This window comes from Pogona vitticeps, chromosome 1, assembly GCF_051106095.1.
Source record: "Pogona vitticeps strain Pit_001003342236 chromosome 1, PviZW2.1, whole genome shotgun sequence".
NCBI classification, from domain to species: Eukaryota; Metazoa; Chordata; class Lepidosauria; order Squamata; family Agamidae; genus Pogona; species Pogona vitticeps.
The window spans coordinates 198,937,506-198,956,037 of NC_135783.1; the positions used below are offsets into that span (position 1 = coordinate 198,937,506).

An 18,532-nucleotide genomic window follows, 5' to 3' on the forward strand; every position below is an offset into this window, starting at 1 on the left:
TGTTAGGAAAGTGTGAAGGCAAGAGGAGAAGGGGACGACAGAGGATGAGATGGCTGGACAGTGTCTGCGAAGCAACCAAGATGAATTTAACACAACTATGGGAGGCAGTGGAAGATAGGAGGGCCTGGCGTGCTCTGTCCATGGGATCACGAAGAGTCGGAAACGACTAAACGACGCCGAGTTACTGCCAATGGATGCTTCTTTAAAGGAAGGCCATTTCCCAGCATGTCTCAAAATAGATCATTGCAAAACCTTTGCTGATCAAGTCGTTCCTAAACTCCATCATATACAATAATTTGTGGATAATCCCAGTTTTTTATTTTTGGGGAAAGTGCCAGAATGTATGGTGGTTACTCAACTCCAGGAATTCCTAGACAGGCTGAGATTTTAGATCTGTTCCCTAGTCTGCCCTTGAAACAATGAGGGGAATAGACTTTTTAAAAAAATACTGTCTGTATTTACTGCTTTGTCCTTAGAATCTAAAGCAGGGCCATTCCAAAATGTGTTGCTGCTTGAAACAAATAGGGTGACTCTCCCTTTATCAACAGAATCCAACTTTATTGGCAATTAACTCATGCTTCAGTGCTGTTAACATGTCAGCATCCTCTGCCTCACCTGAGAGAAGGGGGCCAACTTAGGACCAGGCTGTTTCTGGAGCACACCGCTCTGCCCTTTAGGAGAAATGGCTGGTTTAGTTGTTCTGCTCCACCACACTCTGCTTCCGTTGCCAGAGACAGCTACCTTACACTGCCTAAGGACAGAGCCGGCACTCATCTCAGGAAATATGCCTGTTGTTCTGAGGTTGAAATCCAGACAAGAGCTCTGGGAGAGAAGGGCACAGCTACTAATTGGATCAGATTGGTGTCTCCATGTCATTTTCTTGATCTAGGCTAGTATTTTCCTTTGTGGAAGCAGTATAGATAGAGATACCCGTATATTCCTCATACAGACCAAACAGCAGCTTTAGGGGTCTGGAAGAAGGTGCAGGTTTTATGGTAGTTTTGTTGTTGTTGTTGCTTTGATTTCAACACTGTCCTGATCGCCATGAGGGTGAAGAGTAGTTTAAAACAGTGGTTCTTAACTTTGGGTTACTCAGGTGTTTTTGGACTGCAACTCCCAGAAGCCTTCACCACCAGCTGTGTTGGCTGGGGTTTCTGGGAGTTGCAGTTCAAAAACACCTGAGTAACCCAAGGTTAAGAACCACTGGTTTAAAAGACTTTTAATAAATAATTATTAGGAATAATAATTTAACTGCCCAGAGAGTGTTTTAGCTCTATAGGGCTGTATATAAGTTGAAACAATCACCACCACCATCATCAACAGCAGTTTTGAGCTTTTCTGATCAAGTTAGCAGTTTGCCTCGCCATGGTTGTGTTTAAATAAAAACACACATGTAGTTGGATCTAAATCTTGGATCTGTCAAAAATGGCCTTCAAGCCACTGAGCTGTGAACTGTGGAAGTTTAGTTGGTATCTAGTAATCAATGTGATGCCTAGCGTCGTGTGTAGTGGATAAAGTGACAGACTAAGGAGGTCTGGGTTCGAATCCCTCCTGAGCAATGGAAGCCCCACCGGAGAGTGAAACTGAGAAAACCACTCCTTAAGTAATCTCACTTATCTTTAAATCCCTATTAGGGCCGCTGTAAGTCAGTTTTGACTTGACAGCACCAAACAAGAACGTAATCATTATTGAAGGCTCAAAACTTGAACTTTCCTTGTTAATATTGCTAAACAAAAATTAAAACATTTCAGTGCAGCTTAATGAAGAATGCTCTCAAATTTGTCACACATAACAGTATTTCCTCCATTAGGATATAGTAGATTTTAACAGGAGATTTCCCCTAGGTGGTGCTCAAAGGCTGTAGTTGTTTTAGGTTGTTTTCTGGAGGTGGGGGTGAGGGACGGCAACATGTCTCATTCTCTGATGAAACAGCTTCTTTTCATCTGGTTTTAATAACTACCAAGCAAGCGGTAAGAATCAAATAGATCTGCAATTATTTGACCATTCCTCTTTTTTTTTTTTCAGCAGGATTGAACACCATTTTTTGGCAGTTGGATGTGTATATATCTGCACATGATTATCATTGAAAACACTGATGAATATGGGTCACTTCCCACTGTGTTCATTCTTAGGAGGAATTTGCCAGCAAAGCAGTCCCTCTTGTGGTAGAGTTTTGGGAGGCAGCATTATTGTAAAAGGCTTTATGGCAGTTGTCCCCAAACTTGGGCCTCCAGATGTTCTTGGACTACAACTCCCAGAAGCCTACACCACCACCTCTTCTGGCCAGGATTTCTGGGAGTTGAAGTCCAAGAACATCTGGAGGCCCAAGGTTGGGGACCACTGCTTTATGGCATCCGGTTCCCCCTCTGTCCTCTGTCCAGCAACCATGTCCCTACCTCCACACAGCCTCATTATGTTGTATAATGATTATGTTTATTTAAATCAATTAAGCACTTCCTTTCTCCTTCACCATGATATTATTGTGTAAACTAAAAGTCACTATGGGATGGTAAATGGATATGTGATTACAGAATTAATATCTTGCCGGAATATCTAATGAACTTCACTTTTGAGACTTTCGAAGGGAACTCTATATCATACAGGTTCATTTAATTATTTCACCAAGACACTTCTGGGTAGAGGAATAATGTGTGTGGATACACTGGTGCCCTAAAATTCTAATGTGGTAAGAAGCCCTGAAAATTGGAATAATACTAAGGCTGAAGCCCTAAAGCACACTTCTACTTCTCTGCTCACTCACCTGGAAGTTAGTGTGCACAAGAGTACAAGTGTGAAAATAGGGAAGCTACTTCTAAGTGAACATGTGTACACAATGTAGTTATAAGTTTTCTTTTGAATTAACTTTCCCCCCAACACCATTTGCTACACGTTTTGATGGTGTATGCATAATTAATCTGCAATTTAATTATTGAAAGTTCTGTCTGGGAAGTCTATTTATGGCTTGGCAGGAACTCAGAAGGCTTTCCTGCTTATTCCTAGTACAGCCTCCAGATACTGGGGCTTTCACAAAAGAACAGGCTATTAGAGCTTAGTCAATTGCAGTGCATTTGAGATGTAGAGGTATTACACATGGGCCGAGATGGGAATATGAATATTCAGCATGGAGCATTCTGCATCTCTACCAACACCAGAGTGGACATTTACACATTTGTTTAGGATAACTTCTATCTCATCCTCTGTCATCCCCTTCTCCTATTGCCTTCACACTTTTCCAACATCAGGGTCTTTTCCAGGGAGTCTTCTCTTCTCATGAGATGGCCAAAGTATTTATTTATTTTATTTATTTCATTTATATCCTGCCTATCTTGTCGGGTCAGGACCACTCTAGGGTGGCTAACAATCATAAAAAATACAATAAAGATGTATAAACAATTTAAATAGTAAAAGCCATACACAGGGTGAGAGAAACAATAACAAAGGAAAGAAAAAGCGTCAGGAATTATCTATTGGAGCCTCAGCTTCAGAATCTGTCCTTCCAGTGAGCACTCTGAGTTGATTTCCTTCAAGATGGATAGGTTTGTTCTCCTTGCAGTCCAAGGCACTCTCAAGAGCCTCCTCCAGCACCACAATTCAAAAGCATCCATGCTTCGCCAGTCAGCTTTCTTTATGGTCCAGCTCTCACTTCCATACATCGCTACAGGAAAAACCATAACTTTGACTATGCGGACTTTTGTTGGCAAGGTGATGTCTCTGCTTTTTAAGATACTGCCGAGGTTTGTCATGGCCTTCCTCCCAAGAAGCAGGTGTCTTTTAATTTCGTGGCTGCTGTCTCCATCTGCAGTGATCATGGAGCCCAAGAAAGTAAAGTCTGTCACTGCCTCCATATCTTCCCCTTCTATTTGCCAGGAGGTGATGGGACCAGTAGCCATGATATTAGTTTTTTTGATGTTGAGCTTCAGACCATTTTTGTGCTCTCCTCTTTCACTCTCTTTAAGAGGTTCCTTAATTCCCCCTCACTTTCTGCCATCAGAGTGGTATCATCTGCATATCGGAGGTTGTTGATATTTCTTCCAGCAGTCTTAATTCCGCCTTGGGATTCCTCCAGTCCTGCCTTTCGCATGATGTCTTCTGCATATAAGTTAAATAAGCATAGGGACAATATACAGCCTTGTCATACTCCTTTCCTAATTTTGAACCAATCAGCTGTTCCATATCCAGTTCTAACTGTTGCTTCCTCTCCCACATATAGATTTCTCAGGAGACAGATAAGGTGGTCAGGCACTCCCATTTCTTTAAGAACTTGCCACAGTTTGCTGTGGTCCACACAGTCAAAGGCTTTTGCATAGTCAATGAAGCAGAAGTAGATGTTTTTCTGGAACTCTCTGGCTTTCTCTATAATCCAGCGCATGTTTGCAATTTAGTCTCTAGTTCCTCTGCCCCTTCGGAATCCCGCTTGTACTTCTGGGAGTTCACGGTCCACATCCTGCTGAAGCCTACCTTGTAGGATTTTGAGCATAACCTTGCTAGGGTGTGAAATGAGTGCAATTGTTTGGCACTGCCCTTCTTTGGGATTGGGATGTAGACTGATTTATCTTCCAGTCAGCAGCGCTCGTTTGGGACCTACACGATAAAACCAGGATGCCACCATGTTGATGGCTGACTTACAGTATTTCCCCAGCTTAAGCCCACATTTGTTAAGAAAGTGAGCAATGTAGCTTTTGCACACGTAGAATTTACACAGCAAGAAGAGACAGACTGACGGAACCGGATTGCCATCCCCAATTTATCTGCTGCAGAAGAAGTGAGAGGACATCTAATGTTGTAATAAACAGTTTTGCTCAACATCTCTTCCACACATGTCTAAACAGTCTTGGACAATTATAAAACATGGGGAAATATCCTTATCTTGTGCTGTCCTTGGGTGATAGCCCCAAACCTGGTCTTGAAAATGTTACTTCTGTTACATGCGTTTCCCAGGATCCCACTGGCTAATGGATTCTTTGCCAAACTTTGTTATTCTTGGTCTAGAAATGGGCAAGTAAATTTAAGATGAGCATCTGCTGTCCAGAAGGCTTCACAGTTATTTGTCCTAACAGGAGTTTAGAACAGTGGCCTTGCTGGGGGCAAGGATGGAATTGCAGTGTCAGGATCCAACTTTCCAGCCTGTTTATATTTACAGTGGTGCCCCGTATAGCGAGGTTAATCCGTTCCAGATTAACCTTCGCTATACGAAAACATCACTGTGCGGGGCAGGAAAACCTATTGGAACGCATTAAACTTAGTTTAATGCGTTCCAATAAGTGTCTAAACTTACCCCCTCCAGCGATGTTTTCGCTCCGGCGGCCATTTTGGAGCCACCGATCAGCTGTTCGGCGGCTCCAAAATGGCCGCCGGAGCCCCAATCGTCGCAAAGCGAGTGCGGCGATTGGGGCTGATCCGTATAGCGATCCCCAAAAAGGGATCGCTATACGGATTTTTCGTTAAACGGTGCACTCGTTAAGCGAGGCACCACTGTATTAGACTACCTGCAAAGGGTCCACACATATGCAGCTGCACACATGGGAACCCTCTGCTGATGTTCTAGTGAGCACATGCAGGTGGCAGTCAGTCTGTCAGAGTTCTACTATATGCAAACATTATCTATAACTTGAAAGTCTGGAAAGGGCTAATAATTTCATTGCACCTAAAATGTCCTAAACTGAAATAATTATGTTTAATTATCCAAAAATTTCCAGAGTACCCCTGTGTGATTGTGTGCATGTGTTTCAGATAAGATCCACTGCAGAAGGCCAGGGGATAAATTTATATTTTACTGATCTGCACATTGTGTTATATTATTCTACGAGGATTACTTTTCCCCTTGAAATCTGTACTCATAAATGGCCATATCATTAAACTGTTCCTAGGTGTGATATTATTCAGATAACGATGTTGTCACTAAATCCTAAAACTATAGATACTTCCATAAAGACACCTTGAAATATAGACACATATTTTGTCATTTCATCCATTTTCGTACTAAGCTTTACATAACTCCTTATGGAATGTAATAATTTTGTACAACTTAACTGGTAATGTGGTGATGGTGGGAGCATATGGTTATCTTAGATTTTATGATAATACTGTCATTGAGGCTGTATTAAGAGAATGGCAGTTCAACACATTTATGACTGGCCATTACAGTAAACACACTGACAATCCTTTTAGTTGTTATAGGCTTCTTAGAACATGAATACTCCATGTTTCAGAATGGTATTGGAGATAGCAGTGTGTTTAGTTTCAGAAAGCTACACTGGTCATGAATAACAGATACTGGGTTGGGAAAGAATTATGGTATGTTAATGTTTCATGTTAAGCAATACTTGCTTTTCTTCCGCATGTACTGTATGTACCGTATTTTTCGCTCCATAAGACACACCTGTCCATAAGACGCACCAATTTTTTAGGAGAAGAAAACAGGAAAATATAATCTGTTTTCTTCACTCCATAAGACGCACAGACTTTCCACCCCCTGTTTTGTGGGGGAAAAGTGTGTCTTATGGTGCGAAAAATACGGTATATTCAGGTTATTCTGGGCATCTAACCCAATATGAAAGTTTGTCTAGATGGAGCATTGCTCCAATAAGAATGCCCACCACTGATTCTTTTAAGATTGTTCTTGCAGCCTGGGTGATGCAAGGCTCAACTTGAAAAGACTGTTGTCTTTTCTATTGCTTTCCTGTTCTTCCTGAGAGGATGGGGTTTGTTTTTTCAGTGGTGATGATGATGGAGTGGTATAGTGCTACAGGACCTCCCCTGGCAAGTTCATTTACCTCTTAAAATTAGCTTTACAGAAGCTAATTTTACTGCAACACAGAAGTGGGTTTGTCGGAACTTCTTTTCTAGAAAATCTTTCATCGTTGTAGAAGAGGTAGTTGTGTTCGTCTGTGAAAGCATTATAGGTAAAAACAAAATAAAAGTAATTTAATAATAATTAAAAAATAAAAATAAAAAAATAAAGACAAAAACATGGTGGCACCTTATTTTGTTTTAGTTTTTACTTTTGTTTTTACCTATAATGCTTTTCTGGAGTAGTGATTTCAAAGAAATTGCTTTTGTAGTATAGTGTAAGCTTTTAATCCCATTCAGGAGGGGCCACAACCACCCATGTTCACTTATTACAGAATTTTTGTCAAGGTGGACAAGCTGTGAATGTTTGTGGAAGGTGGCAATGTTGATTTTTATAAAAAGTGTTCTGAAAAAGAGACATTACATAAGTAATGGACTGTATTGCTTAGACATGTCCATGAGCACAATCTAGTCCAAATCTATACAGGACTACATTGTTTTACCAGTTCTGTACAATATTGCAAATACAGAGCTTGGAAAATTACCGTATTTTCCATGTATAAGACACTACTTTTTCCTAAAATTGTTAGACTAAAATTTGAGGGTTGTCTTATACATGGAAGTAAGCTGAGGAGAGAACAAAACAATCCATACCTTGCCTCTGCAAACAGGCTACCTCCAATCAGGAGGCTTAGCTTCCTACAGTCAAGAGACTTAGCTTCCTCCAATCATGAGCCTTATGTAACCGACGTCAGCTGATGCTGAACAAATCAATTGCAACAGTGCGCAGATGCAACAGGGACTTCTAATGTCTGAGTGTTCTGAGTCCAGAGGCTGAATAAAGTTAAAGTGTAATGCATAATGTGACAGTACTGGTATGTAAATATTACCTAATTTCTAAATAAAAATGTGTTCTGTTTTATGTTTAAAATATTGATTTCTTAATTTTGGGTTAGAAAAAGGGGGTCTTATACACGGAAAAATTCAGTAGTTTTTAGAAAGTGATTAGTTAAAACTAAAGTTCTAAGACTACCACCCCTAATAGTTGCCACTATAATCACAAATTTTAAAAGCAGATTTTTACTTTACTATTAGTTTTAGTTATTTTTTAATTTTTAAAAAATCTGAATGAGACACATTTCTGACCTATGGTAGATGATTAGCACCTCAGCCTTTCAGTCTGAGCGCCTTGTCTCCCACTGAAGAGCACTATCAGCTTCAGAGGCTGACCTAAGCCTTTTGTCTGCACATGGAGCCCCTGCTCTGCTCCCTTCTTGTGAGTCAGCAAACAGAGGACAGAGTCTTTTGTTAATTATAAACATCACCTGCCTTCGAGTCAGTTCTGACTTAGGTGACCTTCATCAGGGTTTTTTAGGTAGGGAATATTCGGAAGTGGTTTACCGTCCCCTGCTTCTGGGGACAGATACCAAACTCACTGAGCTATCCATTTTGTCCATATTAGGGTTCCTGGGTTTAGAACACTCCAAAGGATGAAACCACTTAGCCTAAAGGAAAGATAAAATAGTTAATAGAAGACTTCCCTGTACCAGTTTACACAAAGGGGCAAAAGATTTACTGATGCCTTGTATTATCCTTCTGCTCCTCAATCAAAAAGCCTTCCGGAATAGTTTACGTACGGCCGTTTAAAACAACACATCGTTTTACAACCCAAAAATATATGATACAAATGGGGAAAAAGTAATGGGGAGGGGGGGAAAGGAGAAAGACAGAAGGCTTTGGGCTGTGCCGACAAAATGGGTCTACTTTTCCTCTCATAACTGCTGTACGCTTGGGGTTACCACGTCACACAGAAAGGGGAAAAGAGGTTTATACAGCCCAGCTCCGTTACCTTTTTTACAGACAATAAATGTGGTGGTGGCATTGGGGCTTAATTTGTAGCATCGCTCACCACTCTGTGTTGAACAGACCTGTGGCCTTGTGCAGCACAGCCCGTCATCTCTCTGTGACCTAGCGTGAACTGAACTATTAGGACAAATCATACATTTCTGGCACTGAAAAGAACTCCCACATTCTTTTACAGGGAGCAAAGAGGCACAGGTAATTTTCAAAGGTGGAGATTTGGCCCCCTAAGCTGCATTCCTGCCCGGTGAAGGTTTTAGTCTCGTCTGTGGGTCATGCCATGAATGCAGCCTGGAAGTTTTAAAAGAACTTCTCAGCTCTGCAGTCCTTTCATATGTTCGGTGATTTATTCTGTTACTCCTCTAAGGCTTGGCCTCAGAGAGCTACAGACCCGGAGCCGCAACTTAGTCATCCATCATTTTAACTTACATGACTGCTCTCATTGACTATAATGAGACTACTTATGTGAGTAAAGAATTTTGACAGGAGAATCAACGTCAATATCATTTTTAAAATTGATTGTGTTTCTTTCTCTTTTCTTTCACAATTAAAAGATAGTGAAAATAATTAAACATAAATCTACAGGGCTAATAACAAAATGCATAGCAGATGAGGTATGATGCAATTCATTTCCTCATCTGAAAGAATGGCCTCTGTAACTCATTTTAGACTCTAGTTGTTGTGTGGTAAGGCCATTTATTCTCTGGCAGAATAAATTCTGTTCTAGTATCATCTATACTATTTCCCTTTACCCACTTAAATGTTTGGGGTTTTTTTGTTTTGTTTTGTTTTTTGAAAATTATTATTTTTATTCATACATACCAACAAACAGAACAGAAAACTAAAGCCTAACAGTAATGACAACAAAACGAAACATCCCTGCTACACCTATAGATCAGATTTCGCCATCATCTGGTCATCTGAATATCATCAAAGGATTCTAGTGAGCACTGATTCACCATAAACTAATTCTTCCCCTAAATTCCTGACTTTTCTTGGGCCCAATTATGTATCAGATTCCAGCTTTCCTTTACAGAGTGTCTCGGTTGATCCCATAGTGCAGGCTTGTCCAACCTGCGGCCCGAGGGCCTCATGCGGCCCAGGTCGGCTCATAATGCGGCCCAGTGCAATTTTTTTTAAAAAAGAAATTCCAAAGTTTCAAGTTACACTGCCGGCGCTTGCGGCTGGAATGTGGCCGGGGCATGTCACAACGGTGGGGGGGGAAAGAGGGAAGGAAGGAAGGAGTGGGAGGGGAGAGGGGGGCTGCGTGACTGCAATGTGCCGTCCCCGTCAATAGGTGGATCCCCTCCTGGCCCCATAAAGCCACCGGAGTCAAAGCTGGCAGCCTCTGCTGTCTGAGATTGCAGCTGCTGGTAAGCGGGCTTGGAGCGGGGCTGTGGAGAATGGGTAGGGCTGCCCCCTCCCATGCAGCCCAAACCAAATTTATGTGCAGCCCAAACCAAATGTTCATCTTCTAATGTGGCCCAGGGAAGGTGAAAGGTTGGACACCCCTGCCATAGTGCCTCTGAAAGCATATCTAGTTCTGCAGTGTCCAATAGCTTCTTTAATACCCTGTTTTCCCAAAAGTAAGACCTAACCTGAAAATAAGCCCTAGTATGATTTTTCAGGATGCTCGTAATATAAGCCCTACCCCAAAAATAAGTCCCAGTTAAGTGAAACCCCGCCCTCCACCCTTGTGCAGCAACCAGAAGATGACATGATTGTATATGAATAAATGTAGATTGTTGTACATGAAAAAAAATAAAACATCCCCTGAAAATAAGCCCTAATGCATTTTTGGAGCAAAAATTAATATAAGACTCTGTCTTATCTTCAGGGAAACACGGTAGCTATTCCATTATTAGTATTTCTCCATTCTTCCATTTTTGGGCCCAGAGTAACCTAGCTGCAGTAAATATATACAGAGTAGAACTATATTTTATTTTCTTATCAATAATTTCTGGCATTATATTCAGTAATAACATTTCAGGTTTGAAACTTAATTTTTGCTGAACAATCTCTTGTGACATTTCCCAAACCTGTGACCAGGTCTTTTTTTGTTTGTTTTTTCACATGACCACCATACATGATAATAAGTCCCTGGATTTTTTTTTACATTTCCAGCAAACATTACTGATCCCTTCTGATATTTTTGCCAGTCTTACCAGAGTGAAATGCCATCAATGAAATATTTTCAGTATGTTTATTGTATGATTAACTGGCTTAATCATTTTCCAGTTATCTTTCCACATTTTTGTCCATTCATCAATATCAATATTATATCCAAAGTTTTGTGCCCATTTTACCATCACCTCCTTCACCGTCTTATCCTCTAAATCAGGGGTGCACATTCCCAGGTCTGCGGCCCAGTGCCAGTCCATGGGCTTCCTTGGACTGGGCCATGGACACAGACCTCTGTTCCCCCCGCATGCACGCATGGTGGGCATGTCACGCTTGTGGGTAGGCCTCCCAATGTAGTCCTGTATAGGGACTTGAAAACACTGCTGAGTTTTCCAAACTTGCTGGCATATTGAGTGTTGCCCCCTAACAGTGTCATCTTTTAAGATTTTAAATATGGTGGTGCCTTGCTAGATGATTGCCATGCAAAACGAGGAATTCACTAGATGCTGGCTTTTTTTGAGCGATGTCCTTCACAAAACGATTGTTCCTATGGGCAGCTTTCGCTGGACGATATTTGGGTCCTTTCCTCGCAAGACAGGGTTTTTTTACCCTGTTTCGCAAGGCAGTTTTCCCCCCAATAGGAACACATTAATTACATAAGACCTACTTTTTTATTCCAGAAAAGTGGGGGAGAAAATGTATGCTGCTGTGTTTCGGGGGGGGGGAACCATCTTGCAAAGCATCACCAATGGGACTATGGCTACAAATTTAAATGGTAGAGGATGGTGAAAACAGCCAGGAACCAAAGGGTAAAGAGATTATTTTTTAAAAAAACAGAGAAATCACAAACATAATGCCCCCACTAACACAAATTATGTAGTTGAGTTCCCCACATTTGGGAAAATCACAGGGGTCAACAGCACACCCAAAGTGCAATGGATGAGTCTCTCCCTGGGAAAACCATTTTTACAACATGGTATTTTCCCTACAAGGTATGAGTTGGAATGGCCCTTGCATCTCCTACCCCCTTCTGTCCCCTAACCCCCCAAGTTATGGTGACCCGCCTGGCTGCACCTCCCACTCAGTACAGGGCTGCACAGCCCCAGTCCTGCCAGAGGCCATGATAGCTCCTCAGTGTTTTGGGGTGCTCTGTGGGACCCCCATAAGGGATAAGTGTTCCTCCCACAATCCTCTAGTGCATCTTCCACTGCCTCCCGGAGTTTGGTCAAATTCATGTTGGTCACTTCGATGACTCTGCCCAACCATCTCGTCCTCTGTCATCCCCTTCTCCTCTTGCCTTCACACTTTCCCAACATCAGCGCCTTTTCCTGGGAGTCTTCTCTTCTCGTGAGATGGCCAAAATATTGGAGCCTCAGCTTCAGGATCTGTCCTTCCAGTGAGCACTCAGGGTTGATTTCCTTCAGAACGGATAGGTTTGTTCTCCTTGCAGTCCAGGGGACTCTCAAGAGCCTCCTCCAGCACCACAATTCAAAGGCATCAATTCTTCGGCGGTCAGCTTTCTTTATGGTCCAGCTCTCACTTCCATACATCACTACAGGGAAAACCATAGCTTTGACTATGCGAACTTTTGTTGGCAAGGTGATGTCTCTGCTTTTTAAGATGCTGTCTAGGTTTTAAAGGTTAGGACATATTTAATGTGCTCCTGTGTAACCCATGGCTATACCAGATGGAAGCCATCCTGTTCTGATGGTTTAGGCACCAATAGGAGACCCAAATGGGTGTTGCAGGTCTTTGCCAACTGGCTTCTTTGAGCATCGATGATGCAGCACAATATCTGGCAAAACAGAGGAATTATAAAATTGTAGTTTGGCAATACTGTGAAGATTGCCTTGGAGCTACCGTAGCTACAAATTTTCTTTGTTTCTGTCTTGCACATATGAGCTAGCTATTGCTGCACCTTTAATCACAACAGCAGATCGAGTTTAGCACCTATTAAGCCTATTTCTGCGTTTCTGCCCAAACGTTCTTTTTCTGTAATTATAAAAAGCACTACGGATGTCTCCATTTATTGATCTCACCTCTGTATATTTTTTCCCTTCTCGTTTCAGACAGCAGGATTTCAGGAGATTCTGACCGAAACTGAAATTTTAGCTCTGATTGTGGGATGTCTGTGCCATGACCTTGACCACCGGGGAACCAACAATGCCTTTCAAGCCAAGTAGGGTTCCTCATTCTTACCACTTTGTTTTTCTCTGCTGTTTGTGGATGTTCCACGTTGCAAAAGAAAGCATTAATCTCAAGTTGCTGTGCACAGCGAAGTATTTGCATGCTTAAAAGAGACTATCCATCTTAAGAATTCCCTGTCCCACCACAACAAATGTACTTTTATATTTCCTTTAAATCACCTTTGTATCATGCCGTTGATTTGCTCTGCCCAGTGGGAATTTCTGTGTAGCATAAAACTATGGAACAGAGTGAGGATGTCCGATGGGTTGGATCATCTTCTCCAATTACGTATCTGCATTTGCCAAAATGAAAAACATTTGTTAAAAATTTCCCCATCTGTCATTCTTAGGCCCACGCTGTCATTCTGTGAACGTCCAGGCAGTAATATAGAAACATAACCAGTTGCATTCAACAGGGAGCAGGTGTTTTCATAAATGGGGCTCTTCTTGGCCAGTGCAGCCATATTCCAACCCAATGCAAAAAAACAAACAAAAAACAAGACAAAGCTGTTATTCATTGCTTAGTGTATGGAAATGTTCATAATTTCTTTACAGCATTTGCTCCAGATGATGGGTCTGCTGCATGTCCTCCATGTTTGTTTACCAAAGGAATGAACTGCCAGTCCTTCTAGTGGTAAACTGATGAGATTAGAAGTAACAGTCCAGAGATTAAATTGTCTGAAATCATTTCAGAGTTGGAAGGGAAAAGCTTGATAACAAACAGCTCCTTCCAACAAGGCCTATGGTTCTCAAGACAGATTAGAAAGGTTCCTGGGTGGGGTGATGGTGTCATGATCACAGGCCACCTTCCAGGGAGTGTGCTCAATGTTCTGGAGCACACCCAACAAGATCCCTCTCAGGAAGGCACCCTCTTTGGAAAGGGGAAGATGGGGACAAAACCAGAATCAGGTTGCCCACCCTTCTTTGCCTGGCCCAGTGGATGCCACCTGCCACTTCTGGACAGCAGTCCTCTTACCATTTGAAATTTCCAGGAGCACATCCTGAAATAATTGGCGTTAATCCTTTGTGTCTATTGCATTTGTTTTCAGAATTGGATCTGCTTTGGCTCAGCTGTACGGAACCTCTGCTACTCTGGAGCATCACCATTTTAATCATGCGGTCATGATTCTGCAGAGTGAGGTACAAAACCAGAGCAATAACCAAGCTGTTGTTTTTTTCTTCTTCTTCTGTACAGTAAAGTTATCTCAAATGATTTACAGAGGGGGAGGGGGGCTTCACACAAGCAATGAGAAGACATTATGCAGCTATTCCATCTTCTTCTACTGAAGAGATTAAATGTGATTTGGGTGGGGGGGAGAGATGGAAGCAGTGGTGAAACAACAAAGGAAGATTGTGATTCGGGAATGGTGGCATTTGAAGCCCTTATAAAATACAGCAAATGAGATAAGGCGGAGGTGGGATAAAGGCCTTATCTGAAAGTGCTCTAAAGCAAATCATCATCATAGCACATCTATTATTTGCTATGTAGGATAGTAATATGAAGCATTTTGCCAATATGTAAAAATGGATTCTTAGTTCTACTGTAGAATTATAGAATCATAGAATCATTGCGTTGGAAGGGGCCTATGAGGCCATTAAGTCTAACCCCCTTGCTCAATGCAGGAATCCAAATTAAAGCAGATCTGACAGATGGTTGCCCAATTTTCTCTTGAATGCCTCCAGCATTAGAGCTCTCACCACTTCCTGAGGTCATTGGTTCCATTGTCATACTGCTCTAACAGTTAAGAAGTTTTTCCTGATATTCAGCCTAAATCTCATTTCCTGTAGCTTGAGCCCATTATTATGTGTCCTGAACTCTGGGATAACTGAGAACAGATCCAGGCCCTCCTCTTCTCTATGATTACCTTTCAAGTATTTGAAAAGTGTTATCCTATCCCTCCTCAGTCTTCTTTTCTCAAGGCTAAACATGCCCTAGATTTCTTTGAAATATATGTTGTGGGTTATTTGACACATTTACTCCCTGTGGCAAAATAGTTAAAAAACCCAAACATCCTGGAACGTGGTTGAAAAGTTTCTAATGTTTGCTCTTCGTTGTTTCTTCATCATAAATAAAAACAAATGCTCCATAATATGGGTTGACATTTCCCCTGCTTTAATTAACACAGTACTTGAAATTCCATAATAACAACTTCCCACAATCTCCTTGGTACTGTATTCATAATAATTAAGACAATTGAGTCAGATTTTGACTTACTTGACTGGTTGTTGTTTTTTGTGTGCTAACATCCGCCTTTTTCAACATTAAATAGTCTTTTAGAAACTGTGTTGTTTAAAAAAGAGGTCGTCAACCCCCGGTCCGCAACCCGGTGCCGGTCTGTGGCCTGAGCCAGACTGGGCCGTGAAGACAAACCTCCCACCCACCCCGCATGCACTCCCCTCCCCACAGCTGCTTTGTGCACACGCATGCATGCCAGCGCCGGCGTGAGCACTCTCCTATCCCTTCACACATGTGCCCAAGCACCTACACAAAGGGGTGTGCAGGCGGGCGTGCAGGCGCTCCTGCGCATGTGCAAAGGGGTGGGGGAGTGCTCATGCTGGCACTGGTGGGCATACGTGCACTCCCCCACCACTTTGCACATGTGCCCAAGAGGGAGAGAGCGCACCTGCGCAAGCGCGGAGGGGTACCCCGCCTCCTTCAGAGGCTAAGCCACTCCACAGTCCCAAAAAGGTTGGAGACCACTGGTTTTAAAAATGGTTTTCTGCAAATGCCAGCAAAGAATTACCAAGGATAGCGTTGCTTTATACACATTCCAACTATGCGGTTTGATTGTTTTAGTGTTACGTCAAAGTAAACCATATGCAGTATGTCCCAGAAGTGAGTACACCCCCTCACATTTCATATATATTGTAGTATATCTTTTCACGTGACAACACTGAAGAAATTACTCTTGGCTATAATGTAAAGCAGTGAGTATACAGCTTGTATAACAGTGTAAATGTGCTGTCCCCTCAAAATAACACAGCACACAGCTATTAATGTCTAAACCGCTGGCAACAAAAGTGCATACACCCCCTAAGTGACAATGTCCAAATTGGACACAAAGTGGCAATAGTTTGTGTGGCCACCATTATTTTCCAGCAGTTTAGACATTAATGGCTGTGTGTTCTGTTTTTTGAGGGGACAGCACATTTACACTGTTATACAAGCTGTCACATGAAAAGATATACTAAAATATTTATAAAATGTGAGGGGGTGTACAGTGGTGCCCCGCATAGCGATGATAATCCGTTCCGGAAAAATCATTGCTATACAGATTCGTCGCTATGCGGAACAAAAAAGCCCATAGAAACGTATTAAAACACGATTAATGCGTTCCTATGGGCTTCAAACTCACCGTTCAGTGAAGATCCTCCATAGCGTGGCCATTTTCGCTGCCTGTTAAGCGAGGAATCCGTCCTAGAAAACAATGGGCAGCCATTTTGAAACCGCCGATCAGCTGTTGAAAAAGCATTGCTTTGTTATGATCCGTTCCCCAAGCAGGGAACCGATCATGGCAAAGCACCGCCAGCCAGCCCCGGACGACGCCCGGCCTCCTTGGCTGGTCTGTCCCGGGGTGCAGATGGGTGGGCCAGAGGGTCTTTCTCCGGCAAGCAAGGGCTCAGAGGCCGCTCCCCAGGGCGGGAAGGGGCACGCCACCCACCCGCCGCTTGCCAGCCAGCCAGCCCAGGAGACACCCGGCCTCCTTGGGCGGCGGGCTCGGAGGCAGGCAGCCTCCCGGGATGGGAAGGAGCGCGCCACCCACCACCAGCCAGCCAACCCTGGACGTCCGGTCTCCTTGGTGGGGCGCAGACGGGGCGAGGAGTCTCTGGCGCCCCCCCCGTCCAGCTGCTGCCGCCCTGATCCCGGTCCCCGGCGGGTGCCTCCTCCTTTGCAGCGCCTCCCGCCGCAACTGCTCTCTGGCTCGGCGCCCCAGGGTGCGCGCAGGGATTAGGGCCAGGCGCTTTACCCCTCCTTCCCTCTCTCCTCCCGAGGCGCCAATCCAGAGCGCCCCTGCTCCCCCCCCCCCCCACTGTCCTCTATTTATGCAGGAGCTCTGGGGGGGTAGTGTGGCGCCGATCAGCTGTTTAAAAAGCCTTGCTTGCGGCGCCAATCAGCTGTTTAAAAAGCATTGCTTTGCCATGATCGGTTCCCCAAGCAGGGAACCAATCATCGCAAAGCGAAATTTCCCCATAGGGAACATCGGAAAGCGATTGCAAAAGCGATCGCAAAATCTTCATCGCAAAGTGATTTCATCGTTATACGAAGCAATCGCTATGCGAGGCACCACTGTACTCACTTCTGTGATACACTGTATTTCAGTTAGATGTATAAAAGAAAACATGGGAATTATTAGATTTACCTTAGTAAACTCTTCAGCATTCCCAGTATACAAATAATTTCATGCATTTGCATCATACGGGCTTCAAGTTCACACACTGGCCCTAATTTTTCAACTGCCCTTTCATACTGGTCCTCTTGTTCTAAAGGGCTATATTTCCAATATTATAGAAATGTAACGGGATTTCCTTATTTATTCTTTCTGATGGGAACCCTTTGCAAACATTTAGTGTCAAAATACAAGGAGTTGCTGTAGAACTGAGGCTTGTGAACTATGGGAAGCATGGCACCTACATACATTTTGACTGTAACAGGTTGGGAGTTACATTTTGGACCACACGTTTTCATCTCTTACTTCGTTGTACTTGGCTCTGTCCTAGAGCTTCTTGTCAAAGCTGCCTTGGATCTCTGGACTGGGAGAAAGGCAGGATATATTAAAATGCATAGTAAAAACACTCCACTGCACTGTGGGAGTTGTATATGGAGGCAGCCACTGTTGGAACCCATTCCCCCATTTACCTTTGTGAGTTGCAGGGAACCTTTGCAACTTCCCAAAGTATGGCAGAACAGTTTTCTCATAGTTTGAGGGAGCGACATGGGAACAGCGTGGAGAAGTGGGAGCTACTCTGCGTCCTGACAGTTTGAGGACTCCCAGTCCCATACTCCAGTCTTGGGCATTCTTGCCAAATTACAGGACTGGGAGTCCATGAATTCCAAATATCCCATCTCCAAATATTATAATAGGTATTTTAAAAGTTGGGAAGAAAAGCTTTACATCTTGTCATTGCTATGCTAGTTTTCTACTTACAAGAAACTTCTACAAGAGAGAGGCATACAAAACCATCACTTACGTGCAATTGGAAAATTGGTACTACAGTATCTTTTCCCACACTGACATCTGACTGTTAATCATCATCATCATCTTAGAACTGCAGCGCTGGAAGAGACTCCCTGGATCATCGAGTCCAGCCCAGTGGGGAGTCCAATCCCCAACCTCTGGCTTTTAGAAAGTAGCACATTCCATTTGAATTGTTATTTTTCTGCATAAAAAAACATGTGGGCCTTTTGAAGTGGAAATGAGAAACCATTGTGTGTCTGTGTCACTGTCACAGCTGGTTGGATAACTTAGTGCTTTAGGTATCTGTCTGTGGAGCCAGAGATTGGGAGTTGGATTTCCCATGGTGTGTCCCAGAAGAACCAACTTTCATGGGCAAGCTGCACAGTCCCAGGGCGATCC

General features: G+C 43.0%; 1 protein-coding gene and 1 non-coding gene across 5 annotated transcripts in view; one reads left to right on the top strand and one right to left on the bottom strand.

Moving 5' to 3' along the window:
- PDE11A (phosphodiesterase 11A) overlaps positions 1-18,532 on the top strand; it is a 225,418-nt gene that overhangs the window by 172,170 nt on the left and 34,716 nt on the right. For all 4 annotated transcript variants that reach the window (XR_013545495.1, XR_013545494.1, XM_072980619.2 and 1 more), the window contains exons 13-14: positions 12,840-12,949; positions 14,006-14,096. Coding sequence is in view for 2 of the 4 variants with exons in the window: in XM_072980619.2 (XP_072836720.2) it covers positions 12,840-12,949; positions 14,006-14,096 (201 nt within the window). In the remaining 2 variants the exon portion in view is untranslated. The remainder of the gene's footprint in view (positions 1-12,839; positions 12,950-14,005; positions 14,097-18,532) is intronic.
- LOC140703381 (U1 spliceosomal RNA) lies at positions 11,604-11,770 on the bottom strand. Its single transcript, XR_012082800.1, has one exon. It is a non-coding gene; the product is annotated as a U1 spliceosomal RNA (small nuclear RNA).